Source organism: Stegastes partitus, unplaced genomic scaffold (genome assembly GCF_000690725.1).
Source record: "Stegastes partitus isolate 25-593 unplaced genomic scaffold, Stegastes_partitus-1.0.2 Scaffold19, whole genome shotgun sequence".
Lineage (NCBI taxonomy): Eukaryota > Metazoa > Chordata > Actinopteri > Pomacentridae > Stegastes > Stegastes partitus.
The window spans coordinates 1046444-1068341 of NW_007577750.1; the positions used below are offsets into that span (position 1 = coordinate 1046444).

The window sequence follows — 21898 nt, forward strand, 5'->3', positions numbered from 1 at the left end:
ACATACATACATACATACATACATTCATTCTGCTCTGCATGTATTGGTTGGTGTTTTTCTTTAGGGTTTTAAAATTAATCTACAGAATTATGCATGCCAATTTGTGTCCACGTTGTAAAAATAATAATAACAATAACAATAATAATAATAATAATAATAATAAAACAAAACAAAGCAAAAAAAAACTTCTCATTGCATAAAATGCTCTACATGCTTTTTGTTTTAGTGCATTCATCACTCACAATGAGAGGCCAAAAGAAGAAAGTCAGTCTCTTGTTGAGTTTGAGCAGGTAGAGCAAAAGAAGAAGCAAAGTGATCATAAACTCCAACAATGTGGCCGCAGTGTACTTTGGTATGGATGCTGCAGTGAAGCACACAAATGCCACAAGCAGGGTCCCCTAAAACAGAAGAAGAAATGCAGAAAAATGGTTACAGCAGCAATAGAAAATACAAATTCTAAAATCTTGAATATGAACAGAACTGAATTGTGTTGTGACCTTTCTTTACCAAACCTGCAGCACTCACTCACTCACGGAACATGGTGCACATTTCAGTTAATGTAGCAAATGAGGTTATTTTGAGAAAGAGGAACTGACTTCACGAATCTTTCCATGTCACATTTTTCAGGCAAACTGAGCTGCTGCTTTCGCCTCTAAAATGTCTTTAATGTGGATCCCTGCTATCAACAAACTGGTTCTGGTAACCCTGTTGACTAAACCAAACTTGTGACTCCCTCATGTTTCTGTTCCTCTCTTCAGTGTTTACTGGACATTTCAGCCCATCTCAGTTGTTTCAGAGCACATCTGCAGCAAAATGCCAAATGTTCAAAGTTAAGATGATATGCAAAATATCTCACCATCTCTGCTAATTTCAAAATACCCCTTCTGGATTTGAGAAAAGCAGTGTCCAAATCCACGGCTCTTGTTTGATTCTCATGATTCTCTGACATGTTCGTGCGATTTTGTTTGCATAGGACAGCTCGCTGGGTCTGTTTCCTGAAACATGCAATTTCCTTTGAGCTGTATCGGAAATGACTGTTAGTAAGAATATGTGCAACATTTTCACACCAGTAGCTATTTTGCAGCTACATTTTAAAAAGACATGCATAAAAAAAGTGCTCTAACTCCTACTGAAAAAAAAACATACTCAGAGTTATAATCTTTTTTCTGCAAAACATCTGAGGCAGACATAACGCTTGCTATTCTATCGCACCAAGATAAGTAAATAAAGCAGAGAAATGTCACTAAATCTTGTAAATGAACAATTTTTGGAGATTTTAATATTTACTGTTAATTTCATAGTGAAATTGCATCGGGTAGTTTTAGCCACAAGCACAAAACTACAATAAATTTATGATTTTAAATAAATTTGTTGATTAAATAAATGTTTTCATTAGAACACATAGTTCTGCTGTCATATTATGAGCTTTACTTACAACACTGACCAAAGACATCTTACAACATTACAAAAGTCTATTTTATTTATTTTTTTAATCATATTTTTTGCAGTGCAATTGCATCATTAGGTCTAAAATATACACCATGAATCCCATAATGCAACTTTGCATAATTAATTTCAGGCCCATTTAGAATACATTCATTTCCCTTTCTGCTCTACACCCATAAAATGAGCCTTGACTCAACACTGATTCTTGACATAGGATTGTTTAATAGCAGGTAGAACTTGTACTGACATATTAAAACTCACAGCTGCTTAATGTTGTTATACCAACATCATTCCCTTGGTTTGATCCTGAGTCATTGTCTAAACATTGTGTGTAAAGAATTTAACAAAAATGTTTAAAATCCATCTGTATAAATAACAAGGTTATTTGTAGTTCTCGTAAGGCACAACTTCAGGTTTTGCTTCCTCATCTTGGGTCGTCTGGCTCAGTGCTTTGGCTCTCAGTGTGGCCAATCACACTTCCAGGGTGCAGACTTGGGTCCTTTCAGACACTTGCCTAACTTCTCACAGCCTGCCGGGGCCCAGTTCTGTAAAACAGAGTTATCACTGCAGTAAGTATAAGAATATAAAGTTATCAAAGACAATACTTATTTACAGGAAGATGTATGACTATTTCGTAAGAGTTTAGCTGTTTGTCGGTAGGGGGGAAAGCACCACATTATGTCCCTGTCTGATGCCATAATTACTATTAAGTGTACACAGTGTCCTGTCCTGTGTTGTTCATATTATTTATGTCTCATACTTACCCAAATGTTGTGCTTTAACTTAGCATTAATCTGTATCCTGTGTCATTAAACCTCATCATGTGTAAGATTTATAACCAAAAAAGGTTTATTACATGTCAATAATAATTCAGAGGTGCATGTTTGAGATTACTTTTTTAAACACATAAATGGTGTTATGTAATTTTAAAGCTTTATGCATTACTATTTCACATAATTGTCTCATTTTTATCAGAATTTTCTTAATAAAATAATCAGTTCGTCATTGAGTGGTGATATCACAGACTAGGTTGCACAGTCTGCACGTTTTCAGTACGAACGTAAGCCAGGAAAACATCTTAAAAACACCCAATAATAAACTTTTGGCTTTGAAAGTCAGCTTGCTCAAGATTCAAAAAATGTAAAGATCTATATTACCTTGATTCAAAACAACATTAAATTACAGTGTGATTGATTATCACTCCACTTAAGAGTGTATTTATTCTGTTGACCACAGGGGGGCAGTGCTGCTACACAAATAAACAAAAAGTGTTGTTCAGAGGCTTTGGAGACAAAGCCACACCTCACTTCAGCTGCTTTAAATGATCCTAAAACAGATTTATTCACAGAAACACTGGCATGCTATCAGGGCAAAATGTTGGTGATGACTCCATCAAATATGATACATACATAAACAAGTTAGTAAACAAATAATAAAAGCAAAATCTGGAAAGAGGAAAACTAATTCGCTTCTCTATACACACATGGACCAAATTGTTGGTACCTCTCGGTTAATAAAAGAAAAAACCCACAATGGTCACAGAAATAACTTGAATCTGACAAAAGTAATAATAAATAAAAAATCTATGAAAATTAACCAATGAAAATCAGACATTGCTTTTGAACCATGGTTAAACAGAATTGTTTTAAAAAATAAACTCATGAAAACAGGCCTAGACAAAAATTATGGTATCCCTAGAAAAGACTGAAAATAATGTGACCATAGGGACATGTTCAGTCAGACATTGCTTTTGAACCAAGGTTCAAAAGCAATGTCTGATTTTCATTGGTTAATTTTCATAGAACTTTTATTTATTATTGCTTTTGTCAGACTCAAGTTATTTCTGTGACCATTGTGGGTTTTTCTTTCATTAACTGAGGGATACCAACAATTTTGTCCATGTATATATATATATAGATATATTCAGAGGCCTTTAATGGTTTATTTCTATCGGTGTATCTTATGTATTCATTTATCTGACATACGAATGTGATTGGCAGAACACAGAGATAAGCCACAAACCTGACTTATTTACATTTGTCATATTGCACAGAGGTATATAGTATCTTCTGTGAAAACTGCATCTGGTTTTGGGCCACTACATCTACACATATTGGAGCTAAGTCGACTTGCATATCACAATTGACTACTTTGACAATAATATGAATAAGACTGAACATGAAAATGAAAGATATTTATGTTGTGCGAATCTCACCATCACTGCCAGGTCACACATATTGAGCTGGGGCATACCCGGCACCAGAGTCTTCTTATGCTGCTCCACGACTGGAGAGATCATGCTCAGAACATGCTGGTACTCCTTAGTCAAAACACTGCAAACACAAGGAACACACATGGTCAGAGGGGTATTAACTGCTGATTATTTTTTGATTTACTGATTCACATCTTAGTCTATAAAAACACCACCACCAACAACAAAAGTAATTATGTGGAAAAAAAACACATCCAACACATTTTCCTAGAACCGCATCTTTAGATGTCTTGTTTAAAGTCCAAAACTTAAAGATTTTTACTTTATAAGGACACAAAGAAGACCAAAAAGGGCAACAAATCCTCATATTTAAAACAGCTGCTCAATATAAGCAATTCTGTTGATCACCAAACTGATGTTACAAATGTGCAATTGGAATTTAAAGCATTTAATAATGAGCTTTAAATGGAACATAATACACATGTATATACACACACTCTAACGCTTACACTTCTGGACCCATTTTAATACATACAGGCAAAGCAAGGTTGCTTTATCATTTATCTGTTTGGGCCTTGTGTCTGTTAAGCTGTTTTACCACAACTATAAAAACCTAATGCACACACTGATGAACACAATTCACAGTCTTTGCCTTTTGTTGTCAAGGAGTGTTGCAGTCAATGCCTTTCCTGTGTCTAGTGATAAAACACTACTGTGGCCTTCGGAGCTTAACTCATTATATCAGTGTGGGGACATGCTGTATCTTTCAAGAACAAAAACAGAAATATAAACGGATGAACACACACACACGCTGTCCACTCAGGCACCCTTTAGGAAAGCACACTCAGCAGGGTGAACTATGCAACCCCTATCACATCCCCTGTCTCTCAATTACTGCTGTTGGACACCAGTGAGCCCGAGCACCTCTGTGCATTATTATATTCAGAGTGTAAAACACAGGGGCCCTGAAGGCTTTCAAAGGAACGCTGCTCTCAATAGGACCTGTAGGGTTAATGGGCTGTGTGTGTGTGTGTGTGTGTGTGTGTGTGTGTGTGTGTGTGTGTGTTAGGGGACTGAGCGTCTGGTGGCGTGACACAAAGATAGACAAATATCAGCAGTGCAATTACACCCCTGATACACTCGCCGGCAGCACCTGTGCCTGCCTTCCATCCTCCCTCCACTACAAACTCTACCCTCTGATTGGCCCCTGGGGAACATGTGCATGTGTGTGAGGTGAAGTGTCAATTAGAGTAATAACCCCGGGCCCTGTCCAGCTCACACCTACCCTCCCTCTTAGATCTCCCACAGGGAAGCAAGGCTTCCTCCATCAGCCAGCACCTGCTCCTTTCCTTGATACTCAGTCTTTACTTTCCCCTGCAATTACTTGACTGGTAGTGTGCTGACTGCAATTAGTCTCTCTCCTCCTGTGACACATTTGTCATAAGCTAACTATCTACGCATTCTGACCCTAACTGATAGGGGAAAATCCGCTTTACTCCCATTGGTTAAAATTCAGACATTCAGATTAAATTGCTTCGGCTATCTGAAATCGCAAATTTTACTTTTGCCTGATCGCGATCAGCAAGAGGGATATTTCCTTCCCCTCCTATCTGTGCCCGCTACTGATTGTTGCGATTCATTTTGTGATAAGTGATGAAGCAGTCTAATAGAAGTAAATGTAAGGGAAATTTATCAGGCTGCTATAAGTATTCAATTTTCTCCATACGAGTGGGCAAGCAAAGCATGCCATGTATCGAGAAAGTTGTGCGAGACACCAAAGTTTTCTGTTGTTTTGTCTATACACTGAAAATCTCACGATGCAGACCTCTAAATCAAAAACTAATAATATCATTTGTTTATGCCCCCTCTGCAAACAAATAATGAAAAGCCCACAGTCAGCACAGCTCATTATCATGATTATAACCCTTAGCTTACTAGTGTAGAGGCAAAATCTGGAATAATAAGCAGGCTGTATGCAAATGGAGTCTTTTGATTTATAATGTATGGCACCCAAGGGGGATGGGGGCATTGCTCAGGTGTGTCACCACTCTGATTACTGATTCATAACACTATTGCTGGAACACACACACACACACACACACAGAAAGTAGCAGAAGGTGGGGGAATTGAGGAGACAATCAAATACATCTGTCCTGCCTACCCCTCCCTCCCACCATCTTCTCCACCCCAGTGGAAATTGAGCACTTCAGTGAGGACTATTGATTGGGGACACAAGAGCTTGGTGGCAGGCAGCAGATGAGGCCAGACTGTGCAGGGCTGCCTGCAGTGTTGGGGCTGGGACTACACTATGGATGACGATGGGCTCTGGTGATGAGAAAGTAGGATGTGTTAATCTTGGGGCATTAAGGTCACAGAAATCAGGAGGGGCGAAGTGGAAGGCAGGGAATGGCTTTGCACAAGTCTGAACCTCGCAGAGATGACAGACCTGGTTTGGGTCTGTTTCACGTTGGACAGATGGACCACCAACACAAGCCTCATCGCTATTTAGCTACGCCGTCCCAACAAATGCAGCGAGGCCTCTGTTTGCGGAAAAACTAAAACAAATATCACCAAAATTCCACCCCAAGTTGAATAATTATATTATACACTGCTTTCCGAGGTAACTGTGCAAGACTGGGGATTTTGTATGTGTGTGCTCTTTGCTATATCACAGCCTGCGACAGTAGTGAAGGTATGTGTGCAGACAGGCCCTACATCACCGTAAGTGGCTCTTTAGGTGCCGACAGAGATTAATGCTGGCCAGGCAGCCAGTCCAGCTGGGGGACCTAAGAGCACATGGACAAAACACACAAATTCACACACACACATGCATTTCACTAGGATGGAGAACGGTCCCAGTGGATGCAGAGGGACAGCAGCTGAAGTGGTGAGAAGTGAGCTGAGATGCGTAACAGTAAGTGGCGAGAGAAGGTAGGGGAATGTAAGACAAAACTTTGGAGGAGAGGTGGAATTAATAGCGCTAGATTAAAATGGAATTGAAGAGTGGCGCATGAAAGGTGCAGAGAGGTCATGCAGCTGGATATAGAGGCTGACCTCAGAGATGAGCACACTGACCTCTCTCTGCAGAAGTAAAAACTAAGTATGCAGTTTGGTTTGCGTGTGCGCATCTTGCACTTAGTACAACACATGGTTGCATATTTCTTGGTTTTTCCTTTTTTTTAATTTATTTTTTATTTTTTCCAAGTGAAGAGTAAGGCTAAAAGGTGGGCAAATGAAAAACAACATTAATGTTTTATCATCCAATCTCGGCTCAAGAACTGAAAGGAGTTTGAGTACGAAGCAAAGGAGGAGATGAGGCAGGAGGAAAATATGAGAGGCAGAGCTTACGGAAGAAGGAAATGAAAAGGTCAGTCGAGGAGGTTTTTACACGAGGAGGGAGCGAAAGTGCACAAAAAGAATATTCTCATCGAAGCATTCTGAGATTAGCTTAATGTATTTGTCATGGTGTCAGGTTGTATCATCTTTTTTTTTCCCTGAAAGATTATGTTTATTATTTGCATTGACAGTACACAGTAGAAGATGATGCTCATCTTTGCACCCTTGTTTAGTAATAGCTTTAGTTCAACCTTGGCTGTTTGTGTCCTCTGGTGTCACTCTCTTCTCAGTAATTCTTAACTCTCCTTGGGCCTCAGGCACAGACACACAAAACTCCATTAAACACCACTCGCTCTAAATTTAGACCTGAACAATTTATCTTGCAATTTTAACCTGCAGCAGTGCACCATAGTGTTGAGGGTCAGATAGTGATCTTTAAGGAGCTGTTTGCAATCACAAAGAGAAGGGTGTAATCAAGCGCGCTCCGGCTGAGTGGATCAATCCACCGCCTTCGTTTTCGTGCCACTGAATCTGCATCGATCTCACAATCTGTACTACAGGCTTCCTTTTCTCTTCTTTTTCTAACATTTCTCCTCTTGTTCCTGGGTAATTTCCCTCTCCTCGTTGTCCCAAGTAGATCTGAAGTTTTCAGGCAACTGACCTGATTGGGAACTTTTCTCCAGGATCCCGCCCCAGGTGGAAAATGATTGGCTGCTGTGTGTGCTCCTTCTGTTCATGGGTGGTCACACCAGGTACCTCTTGACCTGGACAAAAGTCTATACCCTGCAAACGAAGACACACAAAACAATTTCTCTTAATGACATATGTTCCTTAAGCATACATCTAATCTACTGCCCAGTTAGGGAATTTCCTCCTAGTCACATCTTGGTTACGAGGTCAGGACTTTGTCCCATTTGGACAATGCAGTGTAAAATCACTGCATATTCACAATAACAGTAAGTTAAATGATTATTGACTCGGTCGGTTTTGAAAACAGCATGTATAAATGAATTGAAAAAGTGGGAAATAACAAAAAAGACAGAAATCAATCAACTCTGGAGACCAGAGAGACTGTTTTTTTCTTCTCTTCACATTTCTGAATTATCTGATGTCATTTTACATTCCTGCTGCAGCGTCTCTTCTTAAAAACACAGATCACTGTTCAGCCAAAAAACTGTGGCAGTTCCATTCTCTGCCTTCTGTATGTACTCTCCTATAAAGGTAATCCACAACAGGAAAGAGCACAACTGCCCTGTTTTGGCGACAAAACTTTCAGAAATTAAATATGAAGGTCAGGCTTTCTGTACAGAGCTACCTAACACAATAACTGAGGTCAGGTCCACAGGTAAAGGAAAACGCATATCTGCCTCTGCCTGTTTAAGCACGACATAAGAATTAAATTTTTAAAAAAAATAAAAAATCTGAATCTTCCCATTTTTGAGATGAAGCATGTACAGTTTTGCCATTTTTAGTGGTCTATATTTAATTCTTTTAAATGTTTTAGCTGAAATACATGTAAACAAAGATGTTTCTGGGCGTTTTATCATGTCCCGTTTAAAAAAAAAAAAAAAAAAAAAAAAACTGCACAGAACTCTGCTGTAGGGATCTGAGTGTTTAGATTTAGGCTTCCAGCCACCTGCTACCCTGAGCTCAATGCCTAATCTCATTGTTGTATGGTCTATATGCATATTGTCTTCCAATCTGTTGTGTTATTTATGCAGCTACTGTTGGTGCATCATGACGGGTTTCAAGTCACTTGCAAAACTAAGGACTTTTGCTGCCTCCTCTTCATCTCTCCACGCCTTAGCTCCTGCTCCCTGACTCGATTGTCAGAGGGCTGGCAGCGATCGCAGCCTGATTGAGTCACACTCAATCCTCCAGAGCCCCCTGGAGATCTGCCCCCTTCTTCAACACACACACACGCACACATTTTTTTGATGAGCACAACTAATATTGAAAAAGCATTCATCTGTAAGGCACTATTGCTGCCCCCCTCTGAGAACCTCAAAATACATATAGAGGAGAGAGAGAGAGAGAGAGAGAGAGAGAGAGAGAGAGAGAGAGTGAGGACAGATACTTCCAACCGTGCAGAGCTTCCACTGATCCAGACTTGTCCTGTCTTTTGAAGCCAACAGCTTAGAAATGCAGAAAAGAATGAAAAAAAAAAAAAACCTCATCCCAGGGGAGCAGCAAGAAAGACCTGCTGTGTCTATCTCTCTGACTCTATCTCTTGTACCAGAGATATTACAGCGAGAGCTGCATATCTCACATAACATTAATGCTATAGATACAACAAGCCTGCTTTCAAACTGGAGCAGTACAGTCGTTATTTTAAGATAAGGTGCAGGAGCATCCAGGGGTGGCAGGATGGATTTTAGAAAAGGCAGGATTTGGCTATTTTGGAAAAGAAAAAAAAAATCAATGGTTTGGAAGGATCCTTTTATGTATCCTATATCTACATTTTAAGATTTAAATGTAGTCCCTTTTTAATGGATAGGATATGGTGATATTTGACAACCAGGTAAATTATATTTGAAAAAAAAAAAAAAGATTCAATATCACAACATGCATTTTAAAAATAATATATAGATTAGAGTTGCATAACTTTTTTTTTTTTTTATCTCCTCCATCCCAGTTAATCATCTCACAACCCCTTTGATTCATCTTGCAACAACTTTGTTTAGAAACCACTCTATAAACCCCTCCATAAACCACTTTATAAAGTTATACAGTCACAAATTCTGATGGCAGCACCTTAAAGTCAAACTCGCAACCTTCAGGAAAAGTAAATCCAACCCGGAAATGCAATAAACTACAATTCCTCCTCAAACCGGCCACTTGAAGCTGGTTCCAAAAGAGTCACTCAATCAACAAAAGAATCAGCCAAAACAATCCATGGTGAGCTCACAGAAATGTTCTTTTTTCAGCAGAAAATATTAAAAACCACAACATCAATTCAACAACATCAACATCCAAGCGAAGTAACAACAACTAAAACACATGTCTGATGCGAGTAGGAATTTTAAGTACACTTTGGTGATAATATCTTCCATGGCTACATTGTTGTATTGGTAATTTTGCTCAAAGAAAATCTTCCATAAAGACGGTCTATTTGCTAAAGGCTAACTGGCCCTAGAAGATCTTTATTACACGGCATACTGCTAGTGGGAAGACATATTGCCATAAAGTCACTGAACTAGGTGTCTTTAGCAAAAATGAGTGTTAACATCATAAGTTCCTGTTTAATCGGAGAGTGCAGCACAGCAGCTATGGCTCAGTCTATTTCTTGTCGATTTCTGCAACAGATTTAGTGCCAAGAAATAAGCATCCAAGGTGAGACTAACAGGTGTCTCGTTAACACGTTCTTTTTCAGTTTTCATTCATCACACGGTGAAGTATTCAACAAGGTTAAAAAAAAGCTATCACTGATGTCACAGGGCTCCTTCTGTAGCATAGGTTATTCAGCAAGTCAGATACAAAGGAGCACACAGTCACGACAAACTATATTTCACAATATTAACATCACTACACTGCCTCCAGAGAGTTTGATGAGAGTCATTTAAGCCTGTGAAATTTCTCATTTTCCTCTTGGCTGAGCTGCATGAACACAGCCAGGACAGAGCAATACGTCTCCCAGCTATTAACCTGTAATTTCATTCTTCTTCACAGACACTCATCTTCTCTTGTTTATTTTTCACCAAGGGCCAAGAAAGACAAAATTTGTGTTTCAGTGTATTACCAATACAGAGGACAACGCAAGAAAACATGAGCATTATTTCAGTGACGAGGGGATTTCATCATGTGTTTCTTTTCTAGGTTAAATGATTCTTTATTCTATATGGGTTTTTAAGGAGGGCAACATGATTTTATGAGTATGAATAATCATTAATTCAATTAATTAAACTATGAACCTTGAAATATGTTTTGATCCTAAAGCAAATTTACAAGACATATGATTCAAAATCTGACTGTGAGTGCATAAATAGTTTGCTTATTGTTTTGTGTTTATGAAATATATTGTGAGTTACACAAGAAAAACAGGGATTCAATAACACAAAGAATATTTGGGGCCTTAACTTTTCCCTTCATAAGATCTCTACAGTCACTCAATGAAACACACATAAGCAGACATGCACATCTGTATGGAGAACCAAACTTGTATGTGCATGTTTTCTCTCATCCTTTCTCCCATGTACACACACACACCAATCGATAGGCAACTCACAGGCAATCAGACGCCATTATTTGTGAAGTTCCACTTCAGTTCACATGAGTTGATAAAGGAGGCTACTATTGATTCAGCGGCCCTGAAGGAGAGATCAATTTAAGCGACTGATGGGGCATAAAACAAACTGGATCACAGGAAAAGTATGTAGGGAGGACAGGAGGACATGTTTTTATGGACGGAGGAGAGAAAGAGCAAGGAAAAAAGCCCCATACTTTCAAGCTTCTCAGTTGTCAGATTTCACATTTCTTCTCATATATTTAATCCACACTGAGTTGATGTAATTACGGCCGAGCTCTATGATGCCAAAAGAACAAGCAGGGGATGACGATATGTAAATGGAGGGGAAAATTTCCACTGGAGTTTGAACAAACAAGTCAACTGGTTGATGAATGATGCAAGTTCGCTGATGTGGGGGCTCTTCATTAATATTCATTACACTCTGATGTACACAGCAGTCAACTGATGAGCCATTTTCAAGATAACACCAACAACAGCCAAAGTGTGTGAGTGAGTGTGCGGGTACGATTAGGGGAGACAATGGGGGGAGGATGTGACAGTGCGAATCAAAAACTGAGGAAAAACAGGGATGGGACAGGGTTAAAGGGTTAAAAGGCAGCCTTACATTTTGTAACTCCTCCCATGAGTTGCTCCAGGTCCAGTAGTGGGCCTTGTACTGTCCAAGCCTCACAGCCATCAGCTCATTGCCTCGGTAATAGAATATTGGCCTGTTGGAGGTGAGAAGAGGAAGAAGTAACACTCTCAGGTAAGTTTACAACACACTAAACACTTAAAATGCCTACATTTAAATTCCAGTCTCACTCCATCCATTCTTGCCTTTTTTTTTTATTCATTCAGTAAAGGAACTTGAACTTTTGAACTCCTCAAAATTGACAAATCATTGGACACATTTAATTCTTTTTATTTACTTAAAATATGATAAGTCACTGAATACAGCTGAAGTTGGTGTGAATTGGTGTGGATGTCATTATTTTTGCAGGGATTTGGTCATAAATCAAAGAATATGACAAAACATAAATCTGAACTTGATAAAGATGATCCTCATGGAGATGTCAAAACCACAAATACCAAAAATGAAAAATTACAAACACCACAGATCTCTGGCTAACTGGTGCACGCTTACCTGTTTTGGAGCTCATAGGAGCCATTGAGTAACACTGGTGTCAAGTCCAATCCGTCCAGGGTTCGATCAACAGGAGGGCTGATGCCAGCCAGAGCCAGACTGGTGGTGAATAGGTCCATGACATTGGCCAGTTGGAAATTCACCTGCACAAAGGTGAGGAAATTAAGAAAACACATCCAATTGTAAAAGCAGCCATTGCACACATTCTGTGAGTTAGTGTTAAAAAAAAAAACAAAAAACGGACATTTGAAGAGATGAACACCAATCACAGTCTCCCCACCTTACAAAAGTATCCTCACTCTCAAAGACCACACACTTCTTTCACTACTTATAATAAGTCTCTTGTTCATCTATACCACAGATTCTTAAATGTACAACTTGATGACTTAACTCCTTATAAACAAGACTGAACTACGGTAACATGGTATCGACACATGGCCACGACAGGATGTTTGCGTGTACACAAGCAGGAGAAGAGATGCTTGTCTTCAGTCTCCTCTCTAATCTCTGCATGCAGGTTCATAATTAAAACTCCAAAATGTCTCACTTTCTAATTGAGTTGTTTTTTTGGAAGGGGGGAGGAAAAGGAAAAAGGAAGAGCGGACAAAAAAAAAAAAGAGGAGAGGAAGCAGGGAGAGGACAAGGCCCGGGCAAGCAGGCGGCTAAAGCTGGAGCGAGCTGGTATTTTATCTCCTTCTCCCAGTCCCAGTGAAAAGCTTTATTTTATTTATAAACTTTGAACTATTTTCAGATAAAATGCCATTTTTTCGCTGTCATCCTTGATCTTCCGTTCCATTCTCTCCTGAGCGAGCCTTAGAGGGAGACGGCATGCTCACAATCAGATAGCGCTATCAGGCCTCTGCAGCTGCACCGCCATGTGCCGCTGTGCTCCTATTGGCCCAGCACACATACAGACACACACACAAGCTCCTAAGCAGTGAAATGAATTCCCTTTTCTTCTGTATCCACAGAACTAGCCACAGAAAAGGCTCTGCAATGCATTCCATGATCTATCTGCACATCCAGACACTCTTTCTCTCTCACAAACACTAACAGATTTAGTCCTTTACTTCATTTTTCATTTTTTTCTTTTTTTTTGTTCAGTCCCACCCTAACACAGACACACATTGACCATTAAAGAAGACAGGACAAAAAGATAGACAAGAAGCAACACTGACATTTAGTTGGTAATAACTTGCATGACCAAAAACCAAAAGTTTAAAACTCAGACTGATAGAATTGACGAAATTATGGTGGAGTTGCCATCTTTTTGTTTCTCCCCTGATTAGCTCTGCCCTCTTTTGCAGTCTATACGAAACTTTTTTCCTTTAATCACCCTTTGTTCATGCCTTTTCTCGTCTGAGTCATCACTCTCTATTAATGTCACATTCTCTTTCCCTCTCTTTCTCTCATTTCTGTCCGTGTTGTGAGCACTGGTGCTGTTGGTAATCTGAGGAGGCAATGTTTCTATCCCTGTCTCTGCCACTCTGCCCGTGTGTCTGCTGCCTGATAACCCAACAAAAGGGATTGTAACGCTCAACAATGTTGTGGGCTTGACAGCCCACCCACCTCCCCATTTTTGTTCCTACAGCCACAACCCCTCATCATCCCGTCCACTCGCCCCCCTCAGGCACTGGGAGAATGCTGAATCTGCATCTGCTTCAGACGAGCTGTGCTCCTTAATTCCAGTACATCACCTTCCATCCTGCTAAATATGACTTAATGACTAATCAGCAACAATTCCCCGAACACTCACACAAGTCAGTGAAATCACTATGATTCATCGTCCATATGCATCCACAAATAAAGGCCGTTTTTTCTCTTTAAGACATGGAAATACACATTGAAGTGGCCTTTCTATCCCCATTTCCACACCCCGTCCCTCAAAGCTTGTCTTCACATCCTAACTCTGTAAAGATCCTTTCCTGACTGTTAGTTGTCTCCAGCATTTTGCTGAAAGAGCTTGTAGACTTTATAATGCACAGATCAACAGATGTTTCAGAAAACTACAAAATAAGGGAGGGGGCAACGCTTTGTCTGGTTTGTCCTCCCTCCAAAGCAACACAAAGTGATGAATCCAGACCTGTAGAGTACAGTGGTCCCAAAACAACCAGCTTTATCATCATATGCTCAGACAGCTTCAACCAGAATCTTTAGACCTTTATTCTCAAAGGGTCTGTAATTATGGAAGTACACACGTAAGTGTTTTGTATTGGTAGTAATAAAATCAACATCTCTTTCTCTCAATTCTCTGAAAATTATCTCTCACACAAAGTCGTGGATATATTGTATATGTAGGCATGTGGGTTCAAACAAAAATTACACAGACTTGGGAATGCACAGACCAACGTACTGGTCAATTATAACATGGCACAGGTGCCGCAAAGACCGACGAGCACAACAACATTCCTGGCAGTACCTGCGTCTTTAGCACTGTTCTTCCTTTTCTCTTTTCTACACCAGTCACTTCTTCTACGTTTTCCTTGCTTCGTTCCCTGCAACCCCCCTCCACCATCCTCCCGTTCCTTTATCCTGAGCGCCTGGCATATTCAGATACTGAAGTCCTCATTACGGCTCAATCCAACCTCAGCAAACACACAAACAGATTAGCCGCTTAAGACGCTCCCAATCCCCCTCTCCCTCGCTACTCTGCTGTGCTATCAGGCCCCAGCACAACCCTGTGAGATGAGCCAGGGGCAAGGCTTACTGCAGACTGCAGCCTCCGCTTGCTCCTCCACAAAATCCCTCTGCGTCACAGCCCCGTGTCACAGCTGCCCCTAATACAATTAAAAGTCATTTGCAGAACGCACAGGCTTAGGGGATCACGATGTGGGTGGGGGGTTAAATTGGGAAATGGGAGTGAAAAAAAAAGGAGAAAAAAAAAAGACAGAGTTGGGGAATTAATTCCAGCCAAAAATATTTGAGGAAACAGTGGAAAAAGCGCCCACATGCTTTGTGGCCAAAATCACACAGTTTGTCTTTACTGTTTCTTGAGTTCAGTCACTCGTTAGAAGCTGAACATAGTTGAGATTAATTGGTAACTGTGCCAGTGGATCAGAGTGTGCACATGTAAAGTGGTAAATGATACAGAAATTAAACAAAAAGCAACAATCATTTGAAAGGCAGGATTAGTGAAATAATTATTCCTTTCCTCTCAACCTGATTCACAATGCTGTACACTGCCTGCAGCTTTTCAGAAAACATTTCAGCTCCTGGTACAATTTGACGGCCAGAACATCGGGGAGCAACAAAGCATAGAAAAAAACAGACATTCTCTGGATTCTTGGTCTAAGACTAGTCTAGTGTCTAGAGAACATGTCAGGGATTTAGTGAATGATCATCTTGGATTTTTTTTTGGAGGCTTTATTTAGTAAAAGCTTTGAATGCCTGAGGTGTTCTTACTGTGCCTTCTTTGATGTGTCCTGGCCACCAGGCGATGGCAGGCTCCCTCATGCCCCCCTCAAAAGTGGTCTCCTTCCCACAGAGGAATGGCCCATTGCTGCCACCTGAGGAATCAGACCCACAAGAACCCGTTTATCCACGTATCACAACATAGCCACATAAAAGACAGAAAAAATGCATTAATTCAGTTTCACACACACAAAAAAATGTGAGAGTGCATTATGAATTTAGTGTTTACCTTCCTTTGGACCAGACATAAGAGCAGCTCCGTTGTCCGAGGTGAAGAAGACAAAGGTATTATTCTCAATGCCCAGACTCCGCAACCATGACAAGATCTGACCGACGCTGTAGTCCAGCTCCATCACTGCATCCCCGTAACTACAAAGTAAAGGCAGTAACATTTGCCACATGGCTCACACTGAGAAATATAACTTTATGTACGTGTTGTTCTGTGCGCTAACAAAAGCGTAAGGTAGTATATAATGTACCGGCCTCGCTGGCTCTTCCCTAAGAAGCGTTTGGAGGCATAGACAGGAGCGTGAGTGGCATCTGGAGCCCAGTAGAGGAAGAAGGGCCGCAAGGCCTTCGTCTGACGAAGTATGAAGTCAAGACCTTCCTGTAGAGGTGGGAGGTGGGAGAAACTGTTACTACATGTTCAGTGCAGATGTCAAAAGACTTGCCGTAGCTTCGTTCACAATACTGTGGCCAAGATGTATAAAGGGAACAGTCTCTTTCCAACTCGTACACAAAACACTTATCTGAACCATGTTTTGAGTCTGGAGTTTTGAAACACCTGCCTAAAACTAAAGCAATCCATGCTAAAAATAAATCCTGCTTTCATGGAAGTTGGTCATGTTTAAATGTCCAATTTTTTGTTCGAACTGTTTTAGAGAGATGTTGATTCAGCTCAACATCATTCTGAGGTGTGTAGTTTGTGTTTCTGTTGAGCAATATTGTGATTCTAACTGGATTTTCCAGCATTTGTCCATTCTATTCATATTGATAAACACTAAATACAATGAAACACATTGTAACCTTTATGAAGTTAGGATTCATTTCAAAGCTGTGGTATAACAATAAATTGGTTTTAGCTATTAATAGCTAAAATGTGTGTGCACCTAACACCTAATTCATACTGATACTTAGAAAAAAAACCATATAGCAGTTATGTGTCAGTTTGTTGAATTTTAACATGGAGGCAGTATTTTTAAGCTCTAACACCTCACAGTTAGTACAACAGTGTATTACTTCTGCATATTGACATTTTTTACTTTGCTCGCTTTTACATTTCTGGTGGATAACTACCAAAGTAGTATTTTAAAGTTGAGCTTTTGTTTAATATTCCAGACAAAATGTGAATTCTATCTAGTCTGCTACTAGTAGAAGATTTAAAAAGCTGTGCTTGAGCAGCCAACACTCTGCTTGCGATGACATATTACACCTTTCAAGCGTGCACTTTGTTTCTGCACAATGCTGTTGATAATCAGCGCCAGTGTGTGGAAAAGTCAATAATCTCAATAATCCACTTCACCCAATGGCGTTCAAAGGCCAGATGTTAATTGCATTTTTAATTTGTTATAGATGATTTATGTTTTTGCGCTTTCATGTTTTGGTGAGCCAAAGACGATTTTTCCACTCTGGCTGGCACTATCATTGTATTCTATTCTATTAAATACAGTACCAAAGAATCAGGTTAATTAAATGTTGTGTAAATACTACAGTCTGCTCTACTGAAACAGCTAAAACACAGACAACTTTAGAAACAAGAGATGAGCCTGAACTTACCATCAAGTAGATCTGTGTGAGGTTTGACTCTCCGGTCTTTCTGTTAATCTTAAATTCCTCATAGTATCTGGAAAACAAGTGGGTTGACACAATTCGTTGATAACTCCTTCACTGTAAGTTAGCCATCATCCTATCTGAATAATTGCTGAAGCCATGCTAAGCTGTTTTCTCCTGTTTATTCAACTGCATAAAATGATTGTTTCACAGTTTGACTGTATCATCAGAGCTCTCAATCTGCCTCTAAATTGACTGAAATTACTGCAGACAATATCATTAAAACAATGGAGGTAAATTTCCCTCTTGTTGACTGTGTTTGCAGGAATTTTGGTGAAAGACATATTCGAGAAGCGGAGCTGAGCAGAGGGAACTGTTATGAGGTGCTGCTGAAGCGTGGCGCAGTGAGCAGAGAAGCAGTGACAGGCATCTCTTTCTTATGCTTCACTTCCTCCAGGTGTCCTTGCACACAGCCAGTGCAACCTGCCGTCTCTTGAGGGCGTGTGTGTCTCTGTGTATATGTGCCTGTGTGTGCGCGTACGTCTGTCCAGGGCCCAGGTATGCAGTGCTGATTAAACCCACAGCTAAGCGAAAAACACGCCCGGCTGCCAGTTCCAATGACCCTGAATACACATATGGCTGTTTTGGGGAAAACAAATGGGCGGAAAATGGAATACACAAACACAGCTGGTACAAAGAAGGAAGAAGGGAGGAGGGAGACGCTCAACTCATCCAGAGGCGCAGACAGCCAAACTATTCCACCGAGTCACGGGGAAAGGAGATTTTTATAGATTTTCAGTCTCTGTTTCTGTGTGCTGCTATGTGTATCTGAGTGCTTGTGTGTGAAACTACCTGCCAAGCATCTCAGAGTTGTTGTAGACAGGGATGTTGGGTCTGATGCTGCTGTTATAGGGGCCAAAGTGGCAGTTTGGTGCACCAAACCATTCATCAAAACCGTTCTTCAGAGGAAGGTATTTTGGTCTGTGGCCCAGATGCCTGCAGTGACAAATAAAGTGCACTTACACGCCGCAAAATCAATGTGACTGAAGGATCATCCCAAATGTTTTTGCAAGTTTGAATTTAGACGATTACTACAATTCACATACACCCGCCCTGATACACATACTTTTTCAAAGTACAACATACTGTATATGTTTAATCTTGCATAGGCTTTAAACTTTTGTAACATGTCACTGTGCGCGTCATGTCAGCTCTAATGTGTAACAAAGTTATGTGGTGATGTCAGGAAGATGCTTCCTCATCTATTCTAGCTGCAATATTGCACAGAAAAAACAAAAGGATGAAAGTAGTGTGTGACAAATAATCTATCTTTGACAAGCTTCACTTTGCATAAAAATTCTCAAAAGACATTAAAAAGAATGCAAATAAACCAAATAAAAAAAGGAAAATGCACTCTGGAAATGATCACCAGTAATAATAAGTGTATGTGATAAGTATAAATTAAACTGACAATCTTATATTAAAGCCTATGAATTCTGTTTATTTTCACACTTTTACTTCTGTATATTTCCAATACGGTATTTGTACTTTCAGTTAGGTAACTGATTCGAAAACTCCTTCAACCACTGATCATAACCTCTAAAACTGTAGAAACATCTTTTAAAAACCTGGAGAAAGATAAAGAGCTCACCATTTTCCAACTATTTTGCTGACATAACCCTTTTCCTTCAGCATCTTGGGTAACAAAATCTCATCCTTGGAGATTCCTCCAACTATCTCCTGGGGCGTGTACGCTACAAAAAAAACAAAAACAAAAAAAAAAAATAAAAATTGAATGCAAAAAACTTTCAATGACTTTATCACATATTAAAGGCCAATAACTTGGGTCATTTTATCACAAATCATCAAATTATTAGCACAATCTCTGCTCAAACGTCTCTGAGCTGCTTGGTGTATTTGTAGCATAAAATAAGGATAAAGACACCCGGGCTCTTTCTGTGTGGAGTTTGCATGCACTCCCTGTGCAGCGTGGGTTCTCTCCAGGTTCTCCGGCTTCCTCCCACATTCCAAAAACATGTTGAGGTTACCTGGTGATTCTAAATTGTCTGTAGGTGTGAATGTGAGTGTGCTTGGTTGTCTGCCTCCAAGTGTGGCCCTGCGATAGACTGGTGACCTGTCCAGGGTGTCCCCTGCCTTCGCCTTGAGTCAGCTGGGATAGACTCCAGCCCCCTACGATGCTAGTGAGGATTAAGCGGTGTATAGATAATGAATGGATGGAAAATAACGATATTTAGAAAGATATTTGTGACATTTTAGCTTATTACATCAAATATTTTGTGAGATCAACATGTTTTTTTTACAATTCGAGGCTATATTTGAACAACAAAATCTCAGGAACTATTAAAGACAAAAGCCTGAAATTTTCAGTTATTTTCCATTATGCCAATAATTTGGAATCTGCAACATTGAACAAATAGATCAAATAATCCAATTTTCGAATTGGTCTTTGAAAAAGAAATAATAATGTAGAATTCATACAGTGATATTTTCTGAACCATATGTAGCTGCATGTCTCAATAATACAAAAAAAAAACACATGAAGGATACTTTTAATATGAAATGCTTGGGCATGACAATGAAAAGGAAGTATTTTCCGTTTAAATAGCATAACTTTTATTGAGGAGGTATGACAAACTGTAAGGCAAAAACTTGAGTTTGGGTAGCTATCCTAACCCAAGGATTGCAGAGTTCCAGTGTTTGAAAATCTCAGGCTTTTATCTTTAAGAGTCCCTGAGATATTGTCATCCAAAAGTAGTTTTAAATCTTGATGTGTGAAAAAATGTGCTGAAACTGGGTCGACAGACAATTTAAAAACATATACATCTGGAAAAGTACCTAATATATTATTCTAAAATTTCACAGATACCAAATTAAATATCCATTAGAGATAATCGAGCAGAAGACCTCTGATTATTTAGGATGGAAAAACCCAATAGGAAAACGGCAAGAAATGATTTGCAGTGACGTGATGTGCACATTAAGGATATTCGGGGAATATACCGTTTCTGGCGTGGGCACTAGTGGTGTAGAAGCCATTCCTGACAGGCAGCCTCCCAGTGAGAAGTGCAGCTCTGGCTGTTGGCAAAATGAAATGTCATTAGAGATGCAGCGTTGGTCTTCTTAACCACGGAAAACAAATACAGTGAAGTGTGTTCTAATCTTGCTCCCACACCATCACATACATTGACAGTTACAAATGATCCGCTGTGCAACTCATAGAATATTTAAATAAGCAAATTTAGCGTACAAGAAACTATGGATTTTCCAGGTATGCATTTCAGTTGGGATGTTTTTATCTAATGCATTCAATTGTTTTTTTTTTAAAAATTGGTCTTCTGCAGCTACAGAGGCAAATGCTCCTTATTGTGTCCAATTCAGCTCAGTTGCTGATTGTTGTAGATTAATCAGAGCTGCAAAAATGGACCTCCACATTTCAGTTGAAAAAGAACAAAAGCAGCTGTCATCCTGCAGGTTTGCATTACTTTTCCTAAACAAAAGGCAAAATGTTTTGCATGAATATACCTTGAGTCACCTAGAAACATGAAACCCAATTAGTCACACTGCTCTTTCAGCAGTTTATCAATAGAAATAAAATAAAGATCATGCTGCATCTTGCAAAATTAGGAATTGCGAGAGCAGGTTCTGTTTCACAATATTTGAACTGCTGACTCACATGGGGAACAGAGAGGGTTGGCGGTGTAGAAGTTTGGAAGAAGCATCCCCTGAGCTGCCATGGCATCCAGGTTGGGGGTCTCTTTAGAGGGCTGGCCAAACACCCCCAGGTCCCCCCAGCCCATCTGAACAGAAGAGGGACGTTTATCAAGAAATCCATGCACATGCAAAGACAGAGGCTGTTTGCCAGCACTCAGTGAGCAGCTGTAACTCCTGAACACCAGGGACAGATGTGGAGCCTGAACTTATGTGTGCGCGTTACAAGTACTCACAGGAAGAGAGGAAACTTACGTCATCCATGAGCATGATGATAATGTTCGGAGACGAAACATTTGGTAGCTTTTCTGTCAAGGAACAACATATTAGTGCACTGAGAAGAGGGAGAGTTGCAGTCACCCGCATTGCTGAGCAGCGGTCATGTGAGCATCACCTATGAGGAAGTGGTTTATTTTGCCTTCGCGCCCGCCTTCAGCGCAACACTTGCGCATAGAGAGAAAAACGAATATCTTGAGATGGTTTCTTTTATTATTTCGATCAGGAATTCATTTAAGTATTTTTTTTGCCTATCGTTGCCATGCGAATGCAGTAGCGTTACGAATCAGGTCTTAAACTGCCAAACTGTACCAAAAAAAGACTGCTCCGTGTTATGCGGTGCATTCAT

General features: G+C 40.0%; 2 protein-coding genes across 2 annotated transcripts in view; both read right to left on the bottom strand.

Moving 5' to 3' along the window:
- The window catches only part of cklf (chemokine like factor), a 3093-nt gene extending 1986 nt beyond the window's left edge, over positions 1-1107 (bottom strand). Inside the window, 3 exon segments of the mRNA XM_008292860.1 lie at positions 243-398; positions 857-921; positions 924-1107. Of these exon segments, the coding sequence (XP_008291082.1) occupies positions 243-398; positions 857-921; positions 924-1107 (405 nt within the window).
- A 298-nt stretch (positions 1108-1405) lies between these two features.
- Positions 1406-21657, bottom strand: galns (galactosamine (N-acetyl)-6-sulfatase). Its single transcript, XM_008292848.1, has 14 exons — positions 21529-21657; positions 21239-21362; positions 20566-20640; positions 19196-19298; positions 18397-18540; positions 17551-17617; positions 16254-16381; positions 16004-16143; positions 15766-15869; positions 12364-12506; positions 11845-11947; positions 7656-7777; positions 3662-3779; positions 1406-1991 (listed from the first exon to the last, which is right to left on the bottom strand). The coding sequence occupies exons 1-14, from the start codon at positions 21637-21639 to the stop codon at positions 1905-1907; spliced, it is 1569 nt and encodes a 522-aa protein (XP_008291070.1). The 5' UTR covers positions 21640-21657; the 3' UTR covers positions 1406-1904.
- Positions 21658-21898: the final 241 nt, after the last annotated feature.